Consider the following 28,000-nt stretch of genomic DNA (forward strand, 5'->3'; position numbering starts at 1 on the left):
CCCGCGGGAAAGCGGCAGGAGAGCCGCGGCGAGGGCGGGCGAAAGCAGCGGCGCGCTGGGGAAAGCCGGGCCGTGGCGGGAAGGGGGGCGCCGGCCGCGCCCCGGCCACTCACCCGCTCGGCCGCGCTCCGGCTCTGCGCCTGGCGAGGGGGCGCTCGCTGCCGGGGCGCTGGAGAGGTTGGGCTACCGGCGGTGCGGCCGCGGACCTGCCATTGGCTGGAGGAGCCCGGAGTCCTCGGGGGAGGAGGCTGCCCGCCGGGCTCCTGGGGGCTCCGCGGAGCGGAGGGTCCGGCCCGGACGGCTCCCTACTCTGCACGTGCTCAGAGGCCGCCCTCCGCTCATTGTGGCTTCACGCGTTCCGGAACGTTCAGGGCGGCGGCGGCGGGGGAGAGGGAGGGGGGAAGAGCGGCATCCGAGTCGGAGGCTCCGTCGCAAAGCGCCCGGATGGCGAGCTGGACGGGACGGGACGGGACGGGACGAGGCGGCGCTGCCCGCTGCGTTCCCGGCCCGTTCTCCCGAGCTGTGGCTTCCCGGTGGCGCAGGGCCAAGCTAAAGCGGGGCTGGGGAGCTCGGGGTTCTGGGGGTTGTCAGAACGTAGCCATCGTCTCAGCCTTTTGCGCGAAGCAAGTCTCTGCGACCCCGGGACGTAGGTGGTTCACCCGGGCTGTCTCAACTCACCTGCTTCATCGTAGCAGCTTTTGCGATGGAGGAGCCGGAGTTCCCCTTAGCCCGAATTCTCATGCATCCCCCAAGCCATGGTTTGCTGAGCTAGCCCCCATTGTTTGTGTTCGGATGCCCTCAGCCATAAACTATGGCTGACAAAGTCCAACAGCAGGTAAGCTTGCATATGCTCTCATTTTAACCATGGTTTGGTGCCTTTTTCCTAATCCAGTTTATCAGCATGGGAAGGCATTTTACACATGCTCAGAGGGCTCATTTAAGAATTGTACCTGTGGACAGCAGTGAAGCCAAGGGGCATCTGGTGGTGAAGCTTAGTTCGCTGTTCATGCTGCTTTTTCTTGTGCAATGTAGTGCAATGGAGACCAGCCTCCTCGTGGTGCACCCCGGGCAACGTGGCTTGTCACGGCTAAATAGTCTACACATCTGGCTGCTGGACCTCACAAGGGTTTCCCAGCGAGAAAAAAAAGCAGCATGAACACCGAACTTAGCTCTGATTAAACCTTGCTACCTTCTCACTCTTTGGGGGAAGGGCCATCTCCCTTGGCAGGGTATCCCACATCCACTTAGGAAAATATCTACTGTGGTTCTTTGGATCATGGTTTTCAAACTGGATTTATGGCTGGAGGTATATCGTGGTGGTGAAACAAGGACCACAGTGATCTCGGGCGAGTCTCTGATCTCATAGTTGTCAGCTTCGGCACCAACCCGTTGTGCTAAAAAAGGCCAATCGAGGGACATTAACCAACATCAGGAGAGCAAGCCAAGAACTGTGCAAGCCACGTGTGGAAATCTTTGAATCTAGAGCTTAGTGTTTCTGCAGCCACTGTTAGAATGAGTCCAGAAAATCAGAGATTTGCAAGCAAAAACATCCATGCAACCTGTACACCGAGTAGCTTTCAGCCATTGTCTCCTGTTCCTCCATCAAGAGCAGGGTATCTGGGGGGGAGTCAAAAAAGTCAAGCTGGCACCCTCCATTCCCCCTTCCCCATGGGCACCTCTGATCAGTAAGCTCCTTTTAACTACTGGGCTATGAACTGCACGTGGGTCAGGTTCACACAACTCACTAAACCCAAAAACACACGTGTGTTTATATACAACGCCCCAAACAACACAGGTTTACCAGTAGGATAGCCGGGTCACCCAGTAGGCTGAACCACAAGCTGCCTAACCCTCATTTAAATTAGTCTAGCAAAGCATGAACTTACCCATGCTTGGCATATGGCAGATCCTTGATCTGCGTGAGGGACCGTGCGCAGCGTCTGGACTAAAACCACCTTTGGGCCTCCAATACTGTCAGGCAAGCCTGCGTTTCCCCTGTTTTTCTTTATTACTACAAAATGCTACAGAGAGATATTTATCATTAAGACAGGGGATCTGAGAATTTGCGCATAGCATTATGAGGCAGAAGATTTGGGAGCTGAGAAGCAGGGCATCCGAGCCGATTTCGGCAAAACTTGACTGGTGGGGGGTAGGAAGGAACAATGTCCAAGGTAAGGTGCCCTGGACGGAGAGGCTTAGCTGCAGAGGGACCTCCAGCTGCAGCGCGAAGGGCTGGGCTCATCTGTGCCACCAAAGGGTCTGTTAACTCATTCTCGCTGCTGAAAATGTCTGGGCTTGGAAGAGAAAGAAGGGAAGCAACGAAGGCTGCATGCAGTTTGCAGGGAGCTGTGCAGAAAAGTGAAGGTGGGTGGGGTGCCCTGTGCCAGGGAACGAGAAGCCAGCTGCTCAGTCCTGGCAGTTGGAGCAACTGGCACGGGCACCTCCGTAGCCCTGGCAGTCAGGCCCTAGACATTGGCAACAAGCGCTGTGGAACCAGCGGTAGCGCCAGGCTCCCACTGACTGGCAGGCTGCGCGGCACCGGCTCATGGACAGACAGTCGTTGAAGTAAATGGATTGGCAAGCTGGCGCCGTAGCATTGGGGCCCTTGGCGTCGGTGTCTGGGAGTGCCAAGTCTGCCAATGAGAAGGAGAAAGGTTTGCTGTTGTTGGTCACCTGGTACCCCTACTGCCATCTCCCCATTTTTGCAAGCATTCCTCTTCCCCCATTCACGACCCCCCTCTTTTGTTTGGTAATGTGGATCAGCAGCCACAGGCAGCAGCTGACGCTGGTGAGCAGCAGCAAAGTGGGAGGCCACTGAGCTGAGCCCCCAGCCATTCCCCTTAGAGGGCCTTGGGAATTTGTTAGCAGGTGCTACAATGTTGTGTCAAGACTTGCTAATAACAGCAGTGATAGGAATTAATAGGGCCAGGGGTGGGTTATCTAACTACAGCAAAGGATTAGATGTGGGCCACCTTGAAAGAAATCTAACAATCTCAAGCCGCGTTTCTCAAACTTGCTGGCTGGAGAATTCTGGGAATTGAAGTCCACACATCTTCAAGCTGCCAAGGTTGAGAAACACTGGGTTACGGCATCAGGCTAGAAACCGGGAGATGGTGAATTCTAGTCCCGCCTTAGGCACAAAGCCAGCTGGGTGACCTTAGGCCAGCCATTGTCTCTCAGCCCTAGGAAGGAGACAATGGCAAACCACTTCTGAAAAACCTTGCCAAGAAAACTGCAGGGACTTGTCCAGGCAGTCTCCGAGAATTGGACAGGGTTGAATGGATTAAAGAATTTACTTAATAATTTCACCCTTTGAATGCATTCAACACTGCACCTTTGGGGTGGTCTTCTGGGGGTTGATGCAGAGCTTTCAGCGAGCACACGGAACTAAGGACTGAGGCCAAACCCTGGACATGCTGAGAGATTTCGATGACTCTTCCTTGAGTTTGTTGACTGGAATGGATTCCTCATTCCCCAGACCGGGGGAATCGGAGGCGATCCCTGCTGCTCCAGGCATACCTGTATGTGGTCCCAGCAGAAGGTGTCCCATCTCCACGTGGTTTTGCCGCAGTTCCTCTTCTAGTGGCAGAGTTACAATGCTCCAGCCCAGGGCGGGATTGTTGTTGGACAGGGCCAGGAGTGCCCGGAAAAGAGATGGCACGGGGGACACCAAGTCGTGCATGGAACTTCGCTGGGCAGGGCGGGGGGCGGATGAGACACGTTCATCGCACAGGCCTTGAGACGGAAAATCCAAGCGAGAAACGTTTTAGGCCCAGGCGGGGTGGCCTCTCCCTTGTTTAGCAAGGGGATTCTCTGCAAAGCCCACTTCTTAAAGTGCCCTATCAACAACGGAGAATGAAGGCAGGCAGGGCTATTCGAAAAGTGGGAAAGTCAACTGACGGGTATTCCCAAAAGTGGGAAAGTCAACTGACAGAACTTGATTTTTTTTTTTTTAATTTGGGGTATCAAGTGGAGGACAACAATGAGGAAACAACAAGGGGAAAAGGGACACTTGAATGCCAGCAGCATGGAATGGTTTGTTCTCAGCTGGTGATTGCCAACTGCCAGCAAAAAACAAACCAGCTGGACAGGCTGGTCTGTCTTTTGCTGGCAAGGGAGAAAGTAGATAGGTTTTCACAGCATCTAAGCATCCGTGGTGATGTCCCTACCCAAGCCCTGCATCACAGCGGTGTCAGAAAAGGAAGAGCTTGCCACCTCTTTTTCTGGTTTACTGGAAATACCCCACTTGGAGCCATAGGATTAAATTTTGGGATCTCTGTTCCCAAAGCAGATAGCGGTAGCCTTTTGGCCTGGGATCAGAACCCATTTCCTGCTCCAATCACTGTTTAAAATAAGAGGTAAACTTCTGGAAACTTGTATCTTCCTGCTTCCTCAAGTCTTGTAATAATATGTGGGAAAGACCTTGGGAGATGGGGCGAAGAGATGCTGCCTAGGGAACGGTCAGATAAGAGAGGGCATAGCCCACAGTTGCATAATGGACAGGACAAGAGGCTCAGAAGGGACTCTCCCTAGTTTCTCGGGCTGTAAAGGAGACTTGCAAGATGGTTGTCAGCCATCCCAGGTAGACCAGACAGGGAACATGACCAGATGAGCTAATTCTTCTTTATTGTAAAGCTACGTTGACAGAATCTTGCAAGTCTGTAAGTGCAGTTCTCCCGCCATCTCCTTTACAGCCCGAGAAACTAGGGAGGGTCCCTTCTGAGCCTCTTGCCCTGCCCATTATCCAGCTATGGGCTATGCCCTCTCTTACCAGACTGTTCCCTTGGCAGCGTCTCTTCGCCCATCTCCCAAGGTCTTCCCCACATACCATTACAGGTCTAGGACAGTTTTTCCCAGCCTGAGAGTGTTGGGAAATTCAAACACATCAGGAAGATGCCATTTTGGAGGAGCCTGGCTGGAAGTTTGAGAAAACATGGTAGGAATTCCTGCAGTTCCTGCATCCCATCTCTTCAATACTTATTTATGTATTTATTATTCACATTTCTATCACCACCCATCTCCCCGCAAAAAGGAGGGAGAAAAGAGGAAGGGAATTGGCCCGTTTCACCCAGCTGGGGAATAAGCTCACCTACGCAGTCGCAGCATGGCTCCCAGAGTTTGGCCAGGCAGAAAGCACACTCCTCACAGCAATGGGTACGGTTCGCTTTGCACTGGCACATTTCCTGCCAAGAGAGGTCGCGGGGTGTTGGTTACAGCAGCGGCAACCTTCTCCCAGAAGGACCCCACGCTTCCGTGCACACGCCACTCGCGTCCCCAAGAGGGGCGTCATAAAAAAGGGAACTGAAATACAGGTAGGTCACAATTGATGTGGGTTCGAATAATGCAATATTCGATTTAGTGCAAATTGTAAATTGATGCCAGGTCGCATTTAATGCAACCCAAAATTCGGTTAAGGCTAGCGTGTGCACAACTGGGGCTAGCCCAGGGGTTTTAGAGGCTGCTAATCTGTGTGTGTGTGCAAAACAAAGAAAAGGAAGTTCCGTCAAAGGAAAACAGTATGAGTTTAGCACGGTGACTTTGTGAACAATAAATTTAAATGGTAAGTAGATTCTTTTTATCCTTTAGTGTAACATTTCATAAATAAACGTAGAAAAATTTACACTTCAAAAACGTTCATTGCCCATTACTGTCAAGCTGGGACCAATGACCATATTTTCCATAGAAATATCAGTTTGAATAATGCAAATTTGAATAATGCGACCCTTTTGTGGGATTCATTAACCACACTAATCAAGACCCACCTGCAAGTCACATTTGGGGCTGTTTAAAAAACCCTGAAAGGTTTTCGGGTTGTGGTTTTTTTCTGGTTTTTTTTTTTTTTTGCCATAAACATAAAACCTGAGAGCTTTTGCTTATATTTATCAGGATTCACGATGTGCAAAATCTCTTGATGCAACCTTGCTTCTAATTGGCATCCAATTTCTAGAAAAGAGGGAATCTGCCACCGTCACCCCCAAACTCTCGGGGATGGGTTGACATGCTGGTGTGTCATGCAGAAACACTTAATGCGGATCAAGAAATACGATATTTTTATGTGTGATGACTGCCCTACTCAGCTCACCATTAAATTTAATTCATACTAAAGTAGAAATCTCTTTAATGGAGAGTAGTATGCAGTACAGTGAAAAAGTTGCAAATAAAGGTTCCTGCACTTTCTCCAAGTTAAACAGTCTGATGAAGCCAACCTCCTCCCCCTTCTTTGGTATGCCGCCCCCCTTCCCATGCCAGTTCGTTCAGCGCTGTGCAGCTGTCTCCAGTGGCTCGGCAGCTTGACCTTGAATGCCAGAGATAGTCCAAACAAGATGCTTTCACCCCCTCCCACTTCTGACCCATAAGTCCTGACATGTGTTGACTTCATTCATGCATGCGAGTCTGATCAGATGTTCTGGAAACGCTTGATCTGGGAGCATGACATTATGATGTCCCAAGACATGCGCTAACCTCCCCAATTATTTCTAAATTTGAGGGTCATACCAATAGATTTTACGTTTATTTCTTTTTAAGGGATGCTGACTCTACACTCACACACCAAGCGGCCAAATATTTTTATCAAGCTATACCATTCCACAAAACTTCTAATAAGATTTATTGTTTCACTGTTTTATTGTTTTTCCTTTTTCCTGACAACGAATTGTTGGATTAAACTATTTTATTGTAAAGGCTGGTCAAAGACCGTAATAAAGATATTCAGGATTCAGGATCAAGGAATAGTGGAATATTAAAAGCCAGGGGGTTGTGATTCTCCTTCCAGAAAAGGAGGTTGCCTGCTGCCTCTCTGCGTGATGCTCTGACCCAACCACAGCTCACACTATTGACTGGTAATATTGCCTCCTCTCTGCCTGGTGTGTGCTTGGAGCCCTGTCCCTTCCTGTATGGAGATAGCAAATTCACCAAAGGAAAAATAATTATTACTCATTCGTTTCCCAAATCTAAATATTTGTGCCGAGGTCACGGCCCCAGCGTGATCTTCGCAGTGCCTCACCTGCAGCAAACACTTACTGACATCGCTGGCACAAAGTGCTTTATTGCACCCCATAACGGGGGCACCCACAGCCCACGTGGCTGCCATGAAAAGCAGAGCCGTGCACCAGGGCATGGCTTCCGGAGGTACCTGGAAGAGGAGGAAAAAAAAAAATCAGAGGGTGGACCTAATGCTCATCGGTTGCAAAGGCCGCCAAAAGTTAGTAAGTAAGCTGCAAAGTCAGATACTCTCCTGCTGGCACAGGGATGCCCTTTGGAAAGTCATTTGTGCCACGAGGAAAAAGTCACCCTTTTGCTAACAGGAGGACTTTCCTCTCTATGGCAGTGTTTCCCAACCTTGCCCACTTTAAGATGGGTGGACTTCAACTCCCAAAATCCCCCAGCCGGCATGGGATGCATGCTGGCTGGGGAATTCTGGGGGTTGAAGTCCACCCATCTTAAAGTGGGCAAGGTTGGGAAACACTGCTGTATTGTACGCAAAAAGGGATGTCTTTTTAAACATCCCTTTCCTTCTTTCTTTCCAGAACGGGAGCGGGGTGAGTAACTCTGAAGGGGCCTCTGGCCTGGGGAGGAAAGATTTACTGAGTGGGGGGCAATCAGTCCCATCATCATCAACAAAAAAAATCTTGTGACATCTTAAAGAGGTCCCTGATGGTACACTGTAACGCTGTGGAGTAAAATATATATTTTAGCTGTTTGAACCCTCTGTGATTCATTGTCTCTTTAAAACTTTCTTTTCCTCTCCCCCACGCCGCCCGTTTTTCCCCCCTCTTCCTCCTTTCCTTTCCACACCTGGCCTTTTGTAAGCCCGGATTTGGGGGGAGCGGGGGTTAGTCATCTGATGTTAGGTTACAAATCCCCCCCGCCCGAAATTCTGCAAACAAAATAGCGGGAGGACTGGGACAAAGAGAGAGACCCCCACTAGAAGAATGGGCTGACCAGATGGGAAAAGACCCCCCCTATTCTCCCTATTTCCCCGGCTTAAATAGGGGGAGGGCGGTTGGAAAGAGTTGGGAAAAGTCGGTGCAGACACGATGCCCCCCCCCCCCCCGCTGCTCTGCTGCTACTCACTTCCGGGAGGAAAGATTTTGCGAAGAAGAAGAAAAGTTGCTTAAGCGCGGGCGGAGTTACCTGGGGAAGCGGGGACTCTGCGTCCGTCTTTTGGGGCGGAGGAGGGGAGAAGCTCAGTCGCCCCCCCCGTTCTTTCTCGGGGAGGAGGCGGGGCGGGGGGGGCGGGCCCGGCGCGCGCGGGATGGGATTGGGGAAGGGGGGGTGGGGAAATCTCCCCCCCTTTCCCAAATCCGGACGATCGCTTGGTGGCAGCAAAGAGGAAGCCCGATGGGAAGGTTGGGGGGTCGTCCCGCTTTTCTCAATTTTATGCTCTTTCTGCAAGGAGCGGCGGGGGGCGGATCAGTTTCACTAACCGGACAAATTTTGAAAAATATTCAGAAAGCATTAGATTCCTTCCTTCAATACCCCTTCCCTTCTTCCTTCCCTTCTTCCTTCCCTTCCATCCTTCCTTCCTTCCTTCCCTTCCATCCCTATCCTTTCATTTCTCCTTCCCTCCCTCTCTTCCTTTTCCTTTCCTTTCTCCCTCCCTCCCCTCCTCCCCTCCCTTCCTCTTTTCTATCTCCTTTCCTTTCCATTCCCCTTCCCTCCTGCCTTCCCTTCCTCTTTTCTATCTCCTTTCCTTTCCCCTTCCCTCCCTTCCATCCTCCCTTCCTTCTTCTTTTCCATCCCTTTCATTTCTCCTTCCCTCCCTCTTTTCCCTTTCCATTCCCCTTCCCTCCTGCCTTCCCTTCCTCTTTTCTATCTTCTTTCCTTTCCCCTTCCCTCCTTCTTCCCTCCCTTCTCCCAGCTGCATCATCCTTTGCTTCCTCTTTTCCTATCCTCCGCTCAACAGTTGCCCATCTCAGCTGATGCGCACACTTTTCCCTCCAGTGAGGCCTCTCTATTTGCACAGCCAGCAGCCGACAACTCTGTCTGGCAAGCCAAGATCTCACACCGGGAGTCCCCCTGGAGAGTGGGGCAATGCTGGCACTCCAGGGCAGAAAACCAGAGGGGCCACCAGTTCTGCGGGGAAAACAGGATTGCCTTGAAAATCCCCATTCTATTCCGGTCTCTTCCAGGATCCCCTTGATTCAACGAACTGCAGGTCTTTATGCCAAAAAGTTTGTTTTATGTGTATAAAATGTGAATTAGCACTCTAAGGAATCTCTGGGTTTTCCTTCCATGTTTATTTCTTTAGTTTGAGAGATTATTCATTTTTCCCTTCCTTGTTATTAACATGAATGAATGAATTTAACTTTCCTTGTTGTCTAGGCAACACTAAAAACATAACAGACCAATTCCAATCTCTGTCTTAAATTCACTGCTCTCACAGACACACAAATACACCAATAATCCAATGGTTGGGCAGGTCACCAGTTTTATATAGCCTGATAATTATTCAGGACATTTTCAGCAATTCGGCTTTTTCTGCAGGTCAGACCATGGTGGGGAAACAGCGAGGTCCGCTAAAAGATAAGGCAAACTGCTTCTGTCTTGCGTCTTTGTATGGATACGTCTCCAGGGCTTGTTTCCAGCCAGGCAGAGGTTATACACAGTCAGGGGTATCTGTGGGTGTGGGTCAAAAAAGTCAAGATGGCATCCGGAACCATGCAATTGAGCCCCTATCCCTGTTTACATATTCCGGTCACATGGTTGTGTCCACCATCTTGACTTTTTTGACCCGTAGACACCCTGTAGACAAGTTTGTGTTCCCGAGGACATGAACTTGGAGCCAAAGTCCAGAACTTCACTCAGACGACTGAGCAGGAATCACATGCACACCACAGTTTAAACCACATCAATTAATTGATACAACTCTCTAAAAGGAGAGGAAGACAACAAAATCATTAAGTAAATAATGGAATTTAACTCGTGATTTCGTGGATACGTCTGCATTATTGTCTTGGTATCAGTCTGGATGCAGTTGGCCGTTTGCCTATTCCTGGGACATTTTTTCAACTTTCCAGACTGACCTAATGCCTGAGGATTTCCTAGTGGTCTCCCATCCAAGTCCTAACCCAACTCGGCTGCCAGTTGCGGAGACCAAAACATTAAATTTGAAGCCACCCAAATTACCCACTGCCACCGGTGAGCGGATGTAGATAGAGGCTGATAATTCTTACCAAGCCTTCAGCCTTTACCCCAATAAATTTGGGGGGATTCTTTTAATATGACCTGCATTTAATTGGAAGCATTTTAAGAAAATACAGAAGCGATGTGGCTTCCACTTTGTTTGAAAGCCTCTCCTGGCCGTAAACGGGTGTTTGGTGACCAGCCAAGCAGAGCAGGGTGATGGTCTGGGCCTGTAATGGGTTCTTAGAATTCCAAATAGTGCCCCCCCAGGGAAGGGCCCCCATCCTAAGTCTCACTTTTCAAGTTACAGAGAAAAAATGCAGAAGAATCCAAAGGGTGTGGTTACCGAGTCTGCAGTTCCTAAAGATCTTCTGATGTCCATTGGGTCAAAGTGTTTATTCTACCTATGGCACCTTGGCTTTTAATTCCCAGAATTCCCTAGCCGGTATGGCTGTTGCTGAGAATTCTGGGAACTGAAGTCCACACTTCGGGAAATTGCCCATGTTGCAAACACCTGGGAAATACCTTTACACACTGTTGTGTGAGTGCCGTCCACACATTATTAGGTTCTTTTTCCAAGATGTTTTATGCTGGGGAAGAATCTGGACATCCATTAAGCATAGAACTGATTAAAATGTTAGTTCTTTTTTTCCCCACAAATGCACCGATCTGGAAGCTGTGCTAAAAGACGGCCTGCCAATTCTGCAATAACCTTTGGGGGTTTTTTAGACTTTTTCTGTGTCTAAAACACATCACACTGAACACAGACCATGATGCCTGGATGAAAATAAGGAAAACCCCATCAGGAATAACAAGGGTGAATTTTTCTTTAACCAGCCAGCACAGAAGCAACAAAATAGGATGCAAACGGAAGTGTTAATACATTCCAGGTTTCCTGTGCGTTCATGCAGAAAGATAAGGGGGGGAAACAGCATGTGTGAACGAGTCGCTTGGAAGGGGGACCCGGAATAACACCCCGGGGCAAGGAAAACAGAAAAATCGAAGAGAAGGTCTGTCCTTCATTCACCCAGATGTCGATCTTGGTCTTCTTTTTCAAAGTTCTCGTATCCGGAAGACAGAAGTCTGCTAAACTTCACTAGGGCCGTCAATTGTTTGCAACGTACAAGCTGTGTCTTTGCAAAAAGCAGGGATGGTTTTTCTTTTCCATTCTCCCAAAGGTCCAGGGTATGAATGTTAAGTTTTCGGATGGGTGAGTGGAATTCAGATCAAGTTGACATGAAGTTACTGGAACCCCTTTCAAGCTCTCGCTCCCATCGGGACCGAGGGTGGATTCCCTTGGTCTTCGTTGTCTGCAGGCTTTGAATGCATGCCTGTGGCTGCCATCTTGGACTGTTTCGACCCCTGTGGACATCTCTGCCCTTTCTAAATTTCGTAGAGACCCCGTGGGGTGACTTTCCCACTCAGCCTCCACATGGCAGGCTGGGTTGTGGTTGCAAGCCAATCAGCAAGCCTTGAGAAACGTGGGGCACATTTCCGGGTGACGGCATAACGTCAGAGGTTGTGTGAAGGGCCTGTCGGAGATCACAAAAGCTGTTTTGGCTTAGAGAAGGGCATGCTGGGGAACGGGGAGCAAATCCAGATTGTCTGAGCCAATGCTGCTGGGTGTGTGTGTGTGTGTGTGTGTGTGTGTGTGCGCGCGCGCCCAGCCTTCTGGTTTCAGACTGGATGTTCAAGCTCTAACATCAAACTTGGGTTCAGGCAAGTCTGCCCATCTTTTCTTCTCTCCTTCGCCTACAGGAAGTGTATCCAGCCCGTCTCACAGCAATCTGGAATGGGGCTGGGCAGTTCATCCCCCTCCACCACACAGGGAGGAGGCCGCAGAGCATAGTTGCGCCCCTGGTTATTGTCCCAGAACTCCTTCCCCCCAGCCAGGTAGCAGAGGGCAAACTCAAGCACGGCGTCTGCGGGTAGCGGGACCGGCTGCGGCAGGCGGAAGGCAAAGCGGTCGGCGTGGTCCCGGTCCTGCCCTGCAGGGGCAGCGTAGGACGCGCGAGCTTCATGCTCGGTGGCCCAAAAGTCCCAGGTGTATCGCACGGAGACTCTTTTCTCGTAGGCCAGGTTGAGCACGCGGATGGTGCCGGAAACGCAGGGCCCCTCGGCCCGGACCCCCTCCAGCAGCACGCACTGGGCCAGAAGGCGTGGGAGGAAATCAGGCATGCTCAGAGGATCCGGGAATGTCGGTTCCAGCAGCCGAGACTTCAGGTTCAAAGATTCCTGGAGGAAGAGAGCGCAAGGATTAAGAAGCGGACAAGCCAGGGCGTTGCCGCAGTATTAGAGGAGGGGCGGGTGCAGGGGAGGGTCAAAAAAGTCAAGATGGCAGCCACAGGCATGTGATCAAAGCCCTGCCCCTGGGATTGGAGCGGTGATTCTTAAATGGGGGTCATTTGGGCACATCCTGGCAGTAATGGAGCAATTGGAAATGCTTGTTGGTGTGTCAAGGATCCAGTTTTGGGCTGGGGCTGCTGAGACCCTTGTGTAAAACAAGCGTCTGTTTATTTGGGGAGGGGGTAATGATATTATTCAAGATATCATCGACAGCGGGGAAAGAGGTAATTGGATCAAACAGTTTAAGAACCACTGGATTAGAGGGAAATGGGGTCGGTGAAAAAAAAAAACAGAACAGTAAGGATACCACAGAGGGAAAGTTCTGTTAGTGGCCTTCGGGATGCATCAGATGAAAGCCAGTTTGGTGTAGTGATTAAGGCAGTGTTTCTCAGCCTTGGCCACTTGAAGAGGTATGGATTTCAACTCCCAGAATTCCCCAGCCAGCAAAGCTTCTGGGGAATTCTGGGAGTTGAAGCCCACACCTCCCACAAAAATTATGTGAGTTGAAGTCCACACCTCTTCAAGTGGCCAAGGTTGGGAAATACAGGGTTAAGGTACCAGGCTAGAAACTGGGAGACCGTGAGTTCTAGTCCCGCCTTAGGCACAAAGCCAGCTGGGTGACCCTGGGCCAGTCCCTCTCTCTCAGCCCTAGGAAGGAGGCAATGGCAAACCACTTCTGAAAAACCTTGCCGAGAAAGCTGCAGGGGCTTGTCCAGGCGGTCTTTGAGAATCAGAGACGATTGAATGGATAAAAGAAAAAAAAAAGATACTTCAGTTAGGAAGGGAAAAAATAGCAAGGGGGAAAACGATGAAAATAAGCCTTCTAGGAGAGATTGATGGAAAGGGAAGGAAGTGCAAAGCAAAGGGGAAAAAAGAACAAATTATCAAAATCCGGTCTAGGAAATATAGAATAAGGAAAGCAGAGAGAACCAGAGGGGGCTGCAAGGAAAGAGGAAAGATCAGGAGGAAACGTAGTGGAGAAGGATTTAAATGGAATAAGGTGATGGGGACCATCAGAGGAAATAGATGTCAGGGGGAAAGCTGGAATAAGGGGAATCTGCCTACGTTTGAGCAGGGACGCAAGCAGGAATGAAACCCACCCCACGGGAAGCATGCCTTCCAGCTGGCGCATTTGTCGGGAAGAGGATGAAAAAAGGTCTGGAGATGATGCAGGAAAGAAAAGGAGAAAAAGGGACGTGTTGGGAGAGATAAAAAGGGAGGAAAGCAGGAAAACGAAGGGAAGATGGAGGAGCTAAGAGGCATCAAGTCGGCAAAGGGAGGGAGAAGATGGAAACCTGAAAGAGAGAACATGATGGCCAGTCTTTTTCCCTGAAGCGCTGTAAAGAATTATTACATGTTACATATTTCTGTTTGGGGCAGATTTTCAGGACCTGGGAGCCTCATGTGGGGAGCAGAGAAGAGGGCATTTCTAAGCCAGCATGATAGAACAGCCATCCTCAAAGCCCAGCAGGATTGATAAAGCTTCTTGCTTTCCCACTTTAGCCAGAGTGACTGAAGATCCAGCAAGATCACCAGGGCACTGGGAGCCAAAAGAGATTGGTCCCTACCATCGGCATGGCTCAGGAGATCCTAAAATTCCAAAGCAGAGCTAAAAATCAACAGAGAAAATGTAGAATTGCTAAACCCAGGCCTTTGGTGGCCAAAACTGTGGCTGCTGGCATTGTTACAGATTTCTATTCTATTCTACTCTACTTGTCATATTTATATGGCTGCCTGTCTCACAGACAAGTGACTTTGGGCGGCGAACAACGAGGCTAAAAACAATATATACTGTTCCTTATTGCTGTTCCTAGTTGGGAAATGATCCACCCCTTTGCCTTACTGTCTGTACAACCCCCGTAACCAGAATCTGTACAGCCTTTAAATGTTCTTTGTGTATTCCTAGGAAATGACTTTGCTTTTCTTCCTAACTCACAAATCTTTTGCAACAATTCAAGGCCGGGCTTGCAGTGTTGAAATGTAGAATGACTTCTAATTAAGACACATGGTGAATGACACGTGTCTTAATTAGAAGAAAAGGAGGCTGCCTTCCTCAGAGCAAGGCTCCTGATTCAGCCGTAACTTCCGGATGGTGCATTATTCAGCAGGTTTAAATTTGCTAGCCCTTTTCCATGACTTTGTTGTTTTCTCTCTAATGGACTAATCTGGCCTCCTCTGGCCTGGCCACTATTCAGGGGCTGCAAAAACCGAGATCAGCAAAAAGATAAGAAAATTGTGGCTGTCTCGTGGATGGCTAGGTTTTTGCAGCCTACCTTCTGTTCTACACGAATTAAAGATTACTCCAACACATGTAAACTTAACCTGTAAGATTTCACAGGGGCGGCTGCAAGGTATGGTCAAAAAGGTGAAGATGAGGGCAATGTGCATAAAAAACAGGGCAGAGCTTCAACCACACCGCTGTAGCTACCATCTTGACTTTTTTGACCGTCCCCTGTGGACACCCCTGTAAGATTATTTTGATACAGGTGAACTTAATATTTTGTTGACTCAAGATTGGGCAGAAAACACCAGACCCGCTAGATCTGGAGGGACCAGCCACATGTTAATCCACCCTTTTCAGGTGGTATCTGGCCACAGCTGGCTTGCCACATCACCTCCATGTGGCCCGTGGAGGCAATGCTATTCCTGTTGCGGGAGGAGAAGGCATTTTTGACCACCCCAAGCCTGGCTAGAAAAGGGTCCTGGCTTTTCTCGAGGGAATGGACTCCCCATTCTTCTCATTGGCTGGGGAAAAGAAAACTCGGAATCGATTGCACGGTCCCAGTTTTTCTTACGACTCGCCCCAACCCACCCTGAGATGCTCCTAGGTGGGGCCAGCCCCGTTACCTTCACTGACGGGCAGAACGGCAGGCAGGGCGCAAAGTGGCTGAGCGAGTCCCGCCTCAGCTGGGTATGGACCCGCTCTGGAACCTGCGGGAGGTCGTTGGGCCAGAACTGCCGCACGCTGATGAGCTCCAGGCCCAGCGAGTCGGCGAAGCGGACCCTCTTGCGGGTCCCGGGGCTGCGGCTGCGCGACGCCCCTCGGCTCCTGCCCTGAGCCGGGGCCGAGCGAGTCCGACGCCTTCCCCTCCTTTTTGGCCCCCCGAAGAGATGGCGGCGTCTCTGGGGCCTGCCCCGCGGCTTGCCCTCGGACTCTGACTCAGAGCCTTCGGTCCCCGAGTCCTCCGCAAGGCTTGGGCGGGCGGTCCGGTAATAGGCCCGCTCATACAGGCCAGCGATGTAGCTTAGATTGCGGGGGATGTTGCTGGGGGTCAAAGGAGAGGGTGGGGCACGGGCCATGGGGGCCAAGTTGCCAACCCCCCTGTGGCCCGGCTCAGCTGTACCGTCCAGGTCGACCGTGATCTTTCAGCCAGGGAGTCCCGTCCTTTTTCTCCCCTACCCTGAGGCTCTTCCTTCTGTCACGGTGCTTGGGAGCACTGCCCTATGCCTCCTCTGTTGAGGAGGACAGTTGCCCCTTGGTTGTTGTCTTGCCCTCTTGCCCGTCTTCCGATCTTTGGAGCTCCGAGGCCCCCTCGCATCCCGTTACATCCTCCAATCCCTGCTTCTACAGTCTTCTGTCGGTATTTCCCGGAGACTCCACAGTCACTCTGCCTTTTCACGGGAATTCACAAGGGTCTGCTCTCTCCTGTCAGCATCCTCTGTTCCCCCATTGATTCTTCTGTCTGGTTCCTTTCTAGAGAAAAAAGAAGAGGAAAAGAGGGGTCGTCTGGATGGGATCTGTTGCTCCGTAGCGTTAAGATCCGTCCGTCAGGGAACGTCCCATCATCCGTCTACCCTTTTGGTCTTTCTATCATATTGGCTCTCTAACCCAAATCTTTCTTCTGCCTTTTGGTTAATCCCCTTCCTCTAGCTTCTTCGCACTGTCGCCTTGTGCAGATGCTCAGCCTCCATACTCCCTCTCTGTTGGTCTATTGATCCAATGGGGTGGGGGGCTTGTCTCTTCCCCAGGGCTCCATCACTCGTTTCTGCTTGCCGGCTGTCACTCAATCCGTCCAGCTGCCTCTCTCTCTGGCCCGAAGCGAGTCCTCTGCGGGCAAAGAAGTATTTTCCTTGATAGCTTGCAAGCTTGCTAGCTTACTGAGTGCAGCCCAGCCAAAGGTGACTCAGAAATTACTCTAACCCCTGCTCCTTGAAAGCCAGCCTTCCTTCCAGTTTCTGACAGATCGATGCTCTAGTGAGAAGCCTTGCAAGAAATCCCATAATCGCACCCAAAAAGAGAGATTTGGGAGGGTGGGGAAAAAAATGTCTCTACTACTAGGCTTCTAAAGGCTTTATTACTTCTGCAAAAAGAGCCCCAAGTGCCAGGGACAAAATGTCTCTTTAAGAGGTATCCGTGCCCAGAAATGTTTCCACAGAGATGAATAATTCAGAAGATCAAATGGAGTTAATGCACTGTCAGAGTCAGAAAAGAGAAAACCTCACACCGATCAGGGAAGTGGGTGGGCCAGGAAGTGAGGCGTTGACCAGTTTGGAAACAGGAGCTCAGAAACGGGATACTGGGATGGGTGGTCCCCACGTTGGCAAAAACAGAGCTGAGGGGTCAAGCAAAGACTCTTTTGTGGGTCCCAAAGACATCCGTGATCTCCCATGTCAAGAAGAGGTGTTGGCTTGGCTTGGTGGAGTCATGAACTGGGAGCCTTTGTTTACATATGAATCATCAAGATTTATTTGTCCGGTCATGAATAATGAATTTGGACATTTTGGAACGTCTCCTGAGCTCTTCATCACGCAGCATAAAAAGGGTTGAGCTACCTACAGTAGTTCAAAAAAGCTCTTCTTCTCTCTGATACAAATTGGCAAACTGCCTCATGCCCACTAAGACCAGGCCCTCATCTCAAACCAGGAAGAGAAAGTTCATGGCAACTTCAGAAAGATAATTGAATCCAGCCATTTCATTCAGTGCATCAAGCTCTGGAGAGATGCACATTTTCTCTTGGCCACTCTGCAATTGATAGCAATTGAACACTCTTTTGTAACAACTCCCTTCTTGGCTTCTGTTGATCACAGTGGTCATCTAGCTTGCTTAAAGATCATGGCTAAGCATATCACTGAACTTGGGTTGCCAGGCCCACGTGTAATGGAGCCCACAGATCCACTGGCATGTTCATCTTTCAATGTGCATTGCACATCGTAACGTTTCGCATGCCAAGGCGCTGACGCGCATATCTAGTTGGGAAGGAGCTGCTGAGGGACCTTGTACCAAGCTCTCTATCTGTACTCGTTAAGATGGAATGTGTTTGGGTTATCTTCTCCGTTCAAGGTCTGTTTCCCGTTGATCAGCAGAACTCGTTAGGAGCACCTGGTATTGTGAATTTGAGACGATTGTAAGGGGGCGGTGGGACTTCATTTGTATCGGGGGATATTTAGTTTGAATTTAGGCGCGCTTTTCTCATTCTCAGCTTTCTTCATGTTTGCACTCTATTCTACAATAAAACCAGATTTTATGAAGCTTTGGCTTGTGAGTCTGAGAATTATTTTGGAATAGGCATTCGTTACATCCGCACGTGTACACATTCTCAATTTTAAAAGGTCTGGCATTTGAACCCAGGGCCTCTTCTCTCTTAAGCAAGTCCTAACTACCCATAGTCCTAGCAAGCCTGGGTTGCTTTTAAGATTGCATAGAATTTCTGTAAAGTCTGTAGACCCTCAGTTGCATTTGTGACAAGTTGATCTAGAGATGTGGGATACCCAAGCAGATGGAGGGTGGATTCACAAGACATGTGACTCAGCTCAGATGGGATTGGGTAGTTTCTGGTTCAGAGAACTCAGTCATTATCTAAGCATGTTGTGTGAATCAGACCATCATGATTTGTGTGATGTTACATGAACCAATCTGAGTTTGGGTTGAGACTTCAGACTTTGGAAGGCCGTAGACCTCACCAGAGAATCCAAAGAACTCAATAGCTTTGTTCTCCTCCTGACATTAACCTACCATTAGTAGAATTTTAGGCTTTATTATTAGCATTTTAATAAAGGAGATATTAACATTTTAGCATGGCATCCGAGCCTCCTTTTGAAGATCAGGAAGCCGTGTTTTTCCTCTGAGCCAAAGCCATTTCCTTGGATGTGCAAAAACCAGCCTTTTCAGCAACCAGACAATAGGACTCTGAAGTCCTTGACTGAAGTTGCAAGCGTTAGAGAAACAAACCCGGGTGGGAAAGGAGGCAACGCATCATATTTTCAGGGCATCTGTCTTTTCTCACATCTAACCACCCCCCTCCTGACAGCACGAATCACAAGTACTTCAGGCAAAGTGAACAGTGTTTATTAAGGGGGTGTTGGAGGGAAATCTTACCAGGTCCGTTCCGAAAGTTCTCAGGCGATTGCTTGAACAGAGACAATTTTATTTTCCAAGAGCATGTACAGAGTCTGCTGGTTGGAGGTGGCCACATCTGCATTTTCCCACAAGCCCTTTATATTAAGAAAGCTTGGCTATTGCGATGCAAAATTCCAGGTAACATTCCCACCCTCTAGGATATTCTGGGAAGGCGCACTTGGCTGGTTTCTTGGCAAGGGGTGGTCTCTAGGAATCCTAGGAAAGGATAAAATGGACATTTGGAAAACACCACAAACCGGTATACTTCAAACCCACTGGGACAGAGGCTTGTACACCCTAAACATCCAACACCGAAACAGATGAGGAGCAACGTAGGGTCTGCAATCCAGGGCAGTGAGGAGTGTTCTGAGCTCTACACTGGGGAAACCAAACAGCCTTTGCAGAAGAGGATGACCCAGCACAGGAGGAGCGACGCCACAGGACCAGAATCAGCAGTTTACCTTCCTCTCAAAGAAAAAGGGCACTCATTTGAGGACTACAGTGTTCACATTTTGGACAGAGAAGAAAGGTGGTTAGAGAGAGGGGTTCAGGAATCCATTCATGCTAAAGTGGAAAATCCTTCCCTCAACAGAGGTGGAGGCCTCAGACACAGCTTGTCCCCCATTTTTCATGCTGCTCTTTCATCAGTCCCCAGGAAGGTTAAGACCACCAGGAAGGCCACTCTTAACGATCCACTTGGGGATGAACAAAGGATCGAGGAGTGAGACATCCCAAAGACAATCCACACCTCCATGGCACAATTAACAGCCATTCAGGTGTAGGGAAGATGCAGCCACCCTGGAAGACATATACGGGGTCCCCTCACCAACCTTTGCCTAGACTGAAGAAGCTGCTTGGACAAGCAGTGAAATGTTTCAACCAAAAAGGAGGAAGTCCAGTTGCCATGACTCAACCTACAGACAATTCCACCTGGAGGACTGAGAATCTTCATCGACATCTAGGAAAGTGCAGTTTACCGGAGTTTGGAGAGGGGGCGCTCTATGGCCAGGTCCCTTGCTGTTTGTGTCTCCTGTTCTGATGGTCCACCTTCCCTGCTGGGCTTGGAATGTTCACCTTGGAAGGGATCTTTTATGATTGGATTATGGAGATCTGTTTGGCTGGGGAAGAACCTTTACCTGCATGGCCTCTGCTAAAGTCTGTGAATGAGTGGCCTTTTGTGTTCCAAGGTTTCTGAATGAATCAGAAGGGAATCCTTTGTTTAAACAGTTGGGCTCGCTTTTACATATTAATCTCTGGCATCCCCTTTTGCACTGAACCCATTCTATTTTGTAACTTTTAGCCTTTTACCTAGGGACACGGTGGCGCTGCAGGTTAAACTGCTGAGCTGCTGAGCTTGCCGATCGGAAGGTCGGTGGTTCGAATCCGTGTGACGGGGTGAGCTCCCGTTGCTAGTCCCAGCTCCTGCCAACCTAGCAGTTCGAAAACATGCAATGTGAGTAGGTTAATAGGTACCGCTTCAGCGGGCAGGTAATGGCGTTCTGTTTAGTCATGCCGGCCACATGACCACGGAAGTGTCTACGGACAAACGCCGGCTCTTCGGCTTTGAAACAGAGATGAGCACCGCCCCCTAGAGTCGGACACGACTGGACTTCATGTCAAGGGAAACCTTTACTTTTACCTTTAGCCTTTTACCTTGCTCAAGGAGGGGAAGCCGTGTGGCGGGAAACAGTGTTTGAGGAGGACAGCATGGTGGGGAGGGGGAGATCTTTTAATAGAAAACATTGATCACAGGTAATATCCCAGAAGTGGCAAATTTATGGATTACCACTCCCTACTTGCAAGTGTGTTCAAGGACTTTCAGAACACGCTCCCTATTGTTTGGTTGCTGAAAAGGCTGGTTCTCACATGCCAAAAAAAAGGGCCTTGGCTCAGAAGAAACAGATGCTTTCCTAAAGACAGAAAAGAGGCCTTGCCTGCCATGCTAAAAGGCTAATATCTCCTTTCCTAAAAAGCTAACAACGAAGCCTAAAATTGCAGGCAACAGCTGAGTTCACCCATGTTATACGTATTTAAATTAATACCTTTTGTTACTTGGAATTTTTAGGCTTCATTATTAGCTTTTTAATAAAGGTGATAACTAGCATTTTAGCACGGCATCCATGCCTTCTTTTGAACTTCAGGAAACCATGTTTTCCTTTTACCCAAAACCCTTTCTTTCTTTTACGTGCAAAAACTCGCCTTTTCAGCAACCGAACAGTAGTATATTCTGAAAGTCCTTGAATACACTTGCAAGTTTTAAGATGATACAAGCCTGGCTGGGAAAGTGAGTGACATAACCCATAAATTTGCCACTTCTGGAATGTTATCTGTAACCAATGTCTTTTATCGTTTGGTTACTCACGTTATGACGTATCACAAATATGAAATGAATGTATCATTTGCCTCTGTGCCCCATAAAAGGACTTGAACCCCCCCCCCCAATAAATGCTTTTGTTTTTGCCTGAATTGCTGTGTGATTCGTGTTTTCGGGTAGGCAAAAAGCCACTTTGCAAAGTTAGTCTCTCCCCCAAATTCAGGGACCAAGTTTTTATTAGCTCCATGCCAAACTCGGGGCGTCTGCGTTTCTAGGCAACGTTTTGATTTGCCATCTTGGATTTTATATTTTATATTTACATTTTTATGAATAATTTTGTTCTTACGGTGTTTTAATCTGTAGGTATTTCAATTTTATTGTAAACCGCCCAGAGTCACTCTTAGTGAGATGGGCGGTGACAAAATAAGAAGTATAAATCAATAAATCAATGTTAAATCATAAGCCATGGTTTGTACACCATAACTGCTAGGCTAACAGAAGATTCCAGGTGTCAACCAAAGAAGGCTTCTTAAGGCCTAGAGAAGTGAATGTTTCCCCATGAAAAGGAAACCGGAAGTTGTGCGGAGGGACTCTTAAGACTGTAGCCCTGTGGCTTACACGCGGGAGGGCGGGGGACAAAAGAGCCGTTAAACGCTCTTTCCTTAGGAGCCAATCAGAAATTTCGGTTTCCAACGGTGTTGTGGAAAAGGGCAGGACCAAAAAGATAATTGACCAATTAGAATAGAAGAAAAGGAATGCCCTTCTACCCAATAGACTAAACCGTTTGCAAGATTTACATAACGTCACCCAATTATGTACCGTACTACACGTGATTGTTTGGTTGATTGGCTCAAGGCAGGAGAGGATGCCCAATGAAAATATCCGCAGATATGATTGACAGGTTTCGTTTCAGCCAATAAGCGAGAGGCCAACTATTTAAAAAAAAATCTGCTTGACAACCAATCACATGTCGAAATCCAATTGATTGACGACTAATAGTGGCGAGGAAAAGGCGGGCAAAGTCCACCTTCCTGCCTAACCACCCCGTTTCGTTCTTCTACGCGCCGATCAATCCTTTCCACTTTCCTAACAGACTGACAGCGGCCTCCTCCATTCAGCTCCACGCCACAGCAAACAAGGGTGGAAGCCTTTCCCACTTACCCAATCAGCGAGGAGCACGGTTGGGGGCGGTGCCGGGATGCCCTTCGCTCCAATCCGTCTTCCCCGGGTCCATTTTGGAGGGGGGGCCTCCCTCTCCCTCCCAATCACCGATGGACGTCTCTTGATTGACACCCGCCCTCCGCCAACGAGAGGCCAGGATGAGGGCGCGAAGAAGAGGGCCGCCTCCGGACCAATGGCCGAGGGGCCGCCGACCGCGGAGCGAGCCAATGGGAGCGGGCGCGAGCGGGTAGCCAATCCGAGCGCGGCAGCGGCGGCGGCGGCGGGCGGCTAGTGGCGGCGGCGGCGGCGGCGGCGGCGTCCATGGCGTCCGTGAAGGGCACGAGCGGCGGCGGGCGAGGCGCCGTCGCGGCCTTGGGGGGCGACGGGGAGCCGGGCGGGGGCCCGGGCGGGGGCCTGACGTCCTCGTCCCAGTACGGGAACGGGCTGGGGGGAAGCGGCCCCGGGGGGGAGCAGGGCGGGGGGCTCCGCGAGGAGGAGGAGGAGGAGGAGATGCAGGTCGAGGCCGCGGCGGGGGCGGGCGGCGGCGGCGGCGGCGGCGGCGGCGCGGGCGGCGGGAGCAGAGGCGCCGGCCCGAGGGGCGCCCTCTCTTCCTCCTCCTCCTCCTCGCTGCCCTCCCGGGTCGGCCAGGCCGGCGTGGGCGCCCCCCACCACCACCCTCACCCCGAGGAGCTGGAGGAGGAGGCCGGCCTGGGCGAGGGCGACCCCGGCGACTCCGCCATCGAGGACCCGGTGAGCATCTCCCTTTCCTGGCCGGCGGGGGAGGCGAGCGGACGGGCGTGGGCTCGGAGGGTTTCTCGCGGGGATGGATGGGTGGATGGATGGGCGAGCTCCGCGGCGGGAAGGCGGCCATCCTCACGGCTACGAATTTGGCTCCTGCTCGGCTCTTCTTCCCGGAGGAGCCCCAGATGATTGCGGGAGAACAATAGACAGAGATTTAAGGCTTTTTATTTATTTATTTTATTTTAAATTTTTAAGCGAGTCATGGCCCTTAAAAGAGCAAGGGAAGGATAGCGAAATTCGATTGGGAGGGACAAAAATAATGGGTGGAACGGCTGGGATTTTGCGGGCGGGGGAAGAAACAAAAGGAACGGGAAAGCCGCCTGGCTTCTCGGGAGGAAAGGTGCGATTTGAAAATGGGGGTAGTGAAAAACGCGGCGGGGGGAGCATTTAACATGGTGGGATCTTCTCCGGAGGGACGCCGAAGCAGATCCTGCACGGAGGGGGGGTCTGGGAGACGCGTGGCTGTTCCGGGAATGCCGGTAAGCGGAGGCTGATTTGCAAAAGAGCCTTCGTGCCGTTTTGGATGTAGGAGCTTTTCTGGCGGTGGGAGAACACGAGCCTCCATTGCGAGCTGCTTTCCTCTACAGCCGGCACGGAGACAAAGAACATTAGCCGAGGGAGGGAGCATTCCCTATTTTGGCAGTCTGTTCGGTGAAAAGACAACAACCAGCTTCTTTTAACAGCTAAGGTGTCTTCCGCAATGTGGAGCAATGGAGGAAGATGGATTGGGGGCAGCCTAGATGGAGCAGAGCGTTTGTGTGGGATGTAAAACCTTCTGAGGCAGGACGCCTGCGCCCTTTGGAAGTGAAAGAAGGCTTCTTGGGGTTACTGGGACAACTCAAACGGGGTGTCTGTTTTGGATTGATCTGGGAGGGAAGGATCGGAAGGAAGCAAATGGGAGTGGAGCAGTTTGGGATGGTGTATTATCCATGAGTGGACCCTAACTAGTAATAGTCATAAAACGTTAGTTTTGACCACTCGTAAAATGGGTAACTTCTTGAGAAGTAGCCTTTGGGTGGGAACAACTCAAAAACCACTGGAACGTTTTCTAACTTGCTTCCTGCTCATTCCTGGCCCTCTTTCCCTGCCCAGGAGCTGGAAGCCATTAAAGCCAGAGTACGGGAGATGGAGGAAGAAGCAGAGAAGTTGAAAGAGTTACAAAATGAGGTTGAGAAACAAATGAACATGAGCCCCCCACCCGGCAATGGTGAGCCCCTCCTGGAAATCTGAATTTCAGTTTCCTTCTCAGTCTGACAAGCACTGTAATTAATAAGAACTGTAATAACACAAACCCCACACACACAATTTACACACACACACACAACCATGTGTTTGTATGCGTGTGTGTGTGTGAACAGAATATACCAAAAGTCAGGCCCCACAGGCCAATCAAAATATGTTTTGATATTTTTTTTCCAGAGAAAATGTTATTGTGCTCAGAAATATTCAAAGGTCATGCTTCTGACAAAGTGTTAAGGAAGTGTTTAGAAGAAAATGGCAACCCATTTGAATATTTAACATAATTTATAAAATAAAATCTTTATGGGGCCTGGCTTCTGGTACATCCTGTATATGTCTGTGGGCATGTGTGTATGTGTTTGTGTACACACACCCATACACACACGGGCTAGATTGTCTTTGTCCCTTGGCCTCCGCTGAGGCCCTTGAATGCTGAGCTGCCTGAACCACATCTTTGCCCTTTTAGGCCAGGACAGTGGGATGGTGTTAGAGGACACTTTGTCCACTGGGAGCACAGGAAGGACTGGCTCTGCGTGACTATCCTGTGTTTGGTTAGTCCCAATAAAGAAGAAACACATACCTTCCTGAGGAGGAGTCAAAAGTTCTTGTTTGTACTTGCTAGAATCCCAAGTTTGACTGGGAATTTAGGGTCCTGAAACAGAGGAAAAAGCATTGTATTGTTGCCTTGGATGTTAGGTAGAACTGCTGCCTTCAAAGCCAGGGTATCTTGCATCAAGTCACGCTCATCTTTTCGCCAGGGCTGTTCCCAAGTACCGGTAGGCTTGGAAAATTCTTCTTTCCACATTATTTCAGCTTATTCTGCCGCTCTCTCCCTAGCTGGCCCAGTCATCATGTCTTTAGAAGAAAAGATGGAAGCTGACGCCAGATCAATATATGTAGGAAATGTGAGTTCCGCCCCCACCTCCCACCCCATTTTTCTTCAAGCAAGGACAAAAAAGGGTAGCCCTGTCTCCTTACTGGACACATCCTCCATTTCAGGTAGATTATGGGGCCACTGCGGAAGAGCTGGAATCCCACTTCCATGGCTGTGGCTCAGTCAACCGTGTGACGATCCTCTGCGACAAGTATACGGGCCATCCCAAGGGGTGAGTGAGAATCAGGGGCCCTGCCAGACACGGCGCTTTTCACGGTGACAATTTGTCTTCGTCCAGCTTGAAAGCCGCCTTAGAGCTTGGGCTGGCTCAATAGAACAGTGTTTCTCAACCATAGCAACTTGAAGGTGGGTGGACTTCAACTCCCAGAATTCCCCAGCCAGCCAAGCTGTCTGGGGAATTCTGGGAGTTAAAGTCCACCCACCTTCAAGTTGCTATGGTTGAGAAGCACTGCAATAGAATCAGCATCTAGCTAAGTAGCACAGACCTCTTGCCTTCTAATCATCGAACCTCCTTCTGCCATCCTCTCAAGGTTCGCCTACATTGAGTTTTACGACAAGGAGTCAGTGCGGACTTCCTTAGCGCTAGACGAGTCCCTCTTCAGGGGGAGACAGATCAAGGTGCGTATGCTATTTTTGGAGCCCCTCCCGCTCTGTGCCTGACTCCAACATAGCCTTTGCAGCCCACCCTTGGATTGAACCACCTAAGCCTCAAGAAGGTGAGGTTTCTGTTTCAGATCTCTCCCCTTCAGGATAATTCCAACGTGGAAGGCCCTCCCTTCATTAGGGTGAGGTTTTCCCATTCCATAGGGCACAAACCCAACAGTTAGGAACCGTCATTGTCCAGCATGTGAGTGGCCCGCCTTTTCCCCAAGCCTGACCTGCAAGATTGTCTTGTCTTTAGGTGATTCCTAAACGGACCAACCGCCCTGGGATCAGCACCACAGACCGAGGCTTCCCCCGGACCCGGTACCGAGGGAGAGGATCCGGCTACAGCAGTTTCCGGGCCCGTTTCTACGGTGGTTTCAGCAGCAGGCCGCCCCGAGGGCGTGCTTACAGGTCTGACGCAAAGGGGTTGGCGTATTGGGGGAGGGGAGGCGGGCCAATCATCCATGGGTGAGGTCCAAACTTGTAGATGGCCGGAGAGTGGATCTACTGGATTAGAGCAGCGATGCCAGGCTTAAAATGTCTGGCATCTCTAGGCCTGCAGTGTGGTACAGAAAGCGAGAAAGGGATCCTGGTAGGCAGAGTAGTCGATTTTGGAAAGAAGGGGGTCTGAAAGAGATTAAACGACAATCCCGTGAGAAAGAATGTTAATATCACATGGGGCGTTGGCTGTTGTAGAGGCTGTTTGGATTTAGGCCATGAAAAAGCAAAGAACCCAATGGATTTTTAGTGTTTCATTGTCACGTACTGACAAACCACCTCGGTCAAATTTCAGAAACTTCTGAAAGCCAAAACATTGCATTTTGACTTCAGTCAGGTTGTTCTTGAATGAAAAATTGAGTAAGCTTTAAAGTTACCTTCAGGGTGCGGGAGCCCAAAGCAAGAACAAATGTGGAAAACTCCTGGGGAGCAAGGTTGCCAGAGATTACAGCCACCCCGTTTGGAAAGGCTGAGGCTCCAGACACAGTTTTTCCAAGCTGAGGATCTCATCCACTCGGCCCCTTCTGTAGTTTTGGGTATTTAAACATGCTTTTTTTTCATACCTCTTTCATTAACCTGTTTCCTTCTTCTCTTCACAGGGGCCGGGCCAGAGCGACCTCATGGTATTCCCCTTACTAAAAACAAAAACAAAAAAAAAGTGGTTGTTTTAGGAAGGAGGAAAAAAAAAAAGAAAAAAAAATGAAGATTGTTACCATGATGGAAAAAAAAATACTGTTGGCGGGAGGAGAATGTTTCTAATGCTGTGCAGAGAAAGAGGGTTGACGTATATGGGAGGGGGGCAAAACCAACCTGTGGGGGGGCAAGCTGTTGTTAAACGCCTGGTGGTATTGTTGAAAGTTACCCCCTCCACCCTTCCCTTCCATTTGCAGATCTGGGGATATTGGGCTGTTCTTCCTCTGTGTGTTTATGAGGGGGCAGTTACGGGGAGGCTTGGGAAGATGTCCCCCCCTCCTGAATTCTGCAATTGTTTTGTTTTTCTCCTGCACCCCTGCTCCACTGTGTGTGTCTGTGTGTGTGTGTGCACATCCCTGTGCTTGGTTCCTTCTGCCTTGTTTTCTTTCTCTCTGCCCTGCTGTCCCCACCCCCAGACCCAAACAGATTAGCCGGGAAGAAGCCGGCATTTGCGGCTTCATTGCTTCCATTTCCAGGCATCGCCCCGTGTTTGTTTCTGCTCAGGACAGCCTCAAATGCCTCACCCTGGTCTGGCTGGGGGTCGCAGAAGGGACCCTTCCCCGCGTCCACCACCTCCATCGCCTCTTGGCCCTTTCCCGGAATGCCGTCCTGCACCCAAAGCGTTGCTCTAAAACAAGGCTGGGGTGACTCTTGCTAAAAATGGTTACCCCGCTGCCATTCTTGTTCTTTCCCCCCATTCAGGTCGTAGGTGCTCTGCTCCCCCCGTTTCTCCCCCGTGTCTCCCTGGGGGTATGTTACATGCCTTGTTTGAGTGTCTTTATCATTACAGGTTCCTTTACTTTTTAGCCTGAAGAGATACACCGAAACCTGAAGCTGTAGAGACCGGGGCAGGGGAAAGGACTCGCTGGAGGGTTTGGGGGGTGGCGTTGGGAACCAGATTTCCATGTGGGAGAATGACTTTAAAAAAAAAAGAAAAAAGAAAAAA

At 50.0% G+C, this 28,000-nt stretch overlaps 3 protein-coding genes across 3 annotated transcripts; 1 reads left to right on the forward strand and 2 right to left on the reverse strand.

Annotated features, from left to right (window-relative positions):
• Positions 1 to 2,109: 2,109 nt before the first annotated feature.
• On the reverse strand, positions 2,110 to 8,127 carry LOC134497470 (twisted gastrulation protein homolog 1-like). Its single transcript, XM_063303129.1, has 5 exons — positions 8,074 to 8,127; positions 7,004 to 7,132; positions 5,090 to 5,183; positions 3,520 to 3,735; positions 2,110 to 2,633 (listed from the first exon to the last, which is right to left on the reverse strand). The coding sequence occupies exons 2-5, from the start codon at positions 7,115 to 7,117 to the stop codon at positions 2,407 to 2,409; spliced, it is 651 nt and encodes a 216-aa protein (XP_063159199.1). The 5' UTR covers positions 7,118 to 7,132; positions 8,074 to 8,127; the 3' UTR covers positions 2,110 to 2,406.
• A 3,737-nt stretch (positions 8,128 to 11,864) lies between these two features.
• Positions 11,865 to 15,959, reverse strand: PPP1R3E (protein phosphatase 1 regulatory subunit 3E). Its single transcript, XM_063303130.1, has 2 exons — positions 15,319 to 15,959; positions 11,865 to 12,360 (listed from the first exon to the last, which is right to left on the reverse strand). The coding sequence occupies exons 1-2, from the start codon at positions 15,769 to 15,771 to the stop codon at positions 11,878 to 11,880; spliced, it is 936 nt and encodes a 311-aa protein (XP_063159200.1). The 5' UTR covers positions 15,772 to 15,959; the 3' UTR covers positions 11,865 to 11,877.
• A 6,630-nt stretch (positions 15,960 to 22,589) lies between these two features.
• Positions 22,590 to 27,996, forward strand: PABPN1 (poly(A) binding protein nuclear 1). The gene is made up of 7 exons (XM_063301565.1): positions 22,590 to 23,033; positions 24,177 to 24,291; positions 25,161 to 25,228; positions 25,323 to 25,429; positions 25,749 to 25,836; positions 26,120 to 26,274; positions 26,961 to 27,996. Exons 1-7 carry the CDS (start codon positions 22,605 to 22,607, stop codon positions 26,998 to 27,000), a joined length of 1,002 nt encoding a protein of 333 aa, XP_063157635.1. The 5' UTR covers positions 22,590 to 22,604; the 3' UTR covers positions 27,001 to 27,996.
• The last annotated feature ends 4 nt before the right edge of the window (positions 27,997 to 28,000 follow it).

The sequence above is a fragment of the Candoia aspera genome, chromosome 4 (assembly GCF_035149785.1).
Source record: "Candoia aspera isolate rCanAsp1 chromosome 4, rCanAsp1.hap2, whole genome shotgun sequence".
In the NCBI taxonomy this organism is placed as follows: Eukaryota; Metazoa; Chordata; class Lepidosauria; order Squamata; family Boidae; genus Candoia; species Candoia aspera.

Bases quoted from the DNA above. Each gene is read 5' to 3' on its own strand.
- PPP1R3E (XM_063303130.1), bottom strand. From the start codon at position 15,771: ATGGCCCGTGCCCCACCCTCTCCTTTGACCCCCAGCAACATCCCCCGC. The intron at 12,361-15,318 runs GTAACGGGGCTG...CTCTTCCTCCAG, and splicing joins CGTTCTGCCCGTCAGTGAAG to GAATCTTTGAACCTGAAGTC.
- LOC134497470 (XM_063303129.1), bottom strand. From the start codon at position 7,117: ATGCCCTGGTGCACGGCTCTGCTTTTCATGGCAGCCACGTGGGCTGTG. The intron at 5,184-7,003 runs GTGAGGCACTGC...CTCTCTTGGCAG, and splicing joins TCAGTAAGTGTTTGCTGCAG to GAAATGTGCCAGTGCAAAGC. The intron at 3,736-5,089 runs GTGAGCTTATTC...TTCCGTCTCAAG, and splicing joins GCCATGCTGCGACTGCGTAG to GCCTGTGCGATGAACGTGTC.
- PABPN1 (XM_063301565.1), top strand. From the start codon at position 22,605: ATGGCGTCCGTGAAGGGCACGAGCGGCGGCGGGCGAGGCGCCGTCGCG. The intron at 25,229-25,322 runs GTGAGTTCCGCC...CCTCCATTTCAG, and splicing joins GATCAATATATGTAGGAAAT to GTAGATTATGGGGCCACTGC. The intron at 26,275-26,960 runs GTCTGACGCAAA...TTCTCTTCACAG, and splicing joins CCCCGAGGGCGTGCTTACAG to GGGCCGGGCCAGAGCGACCT.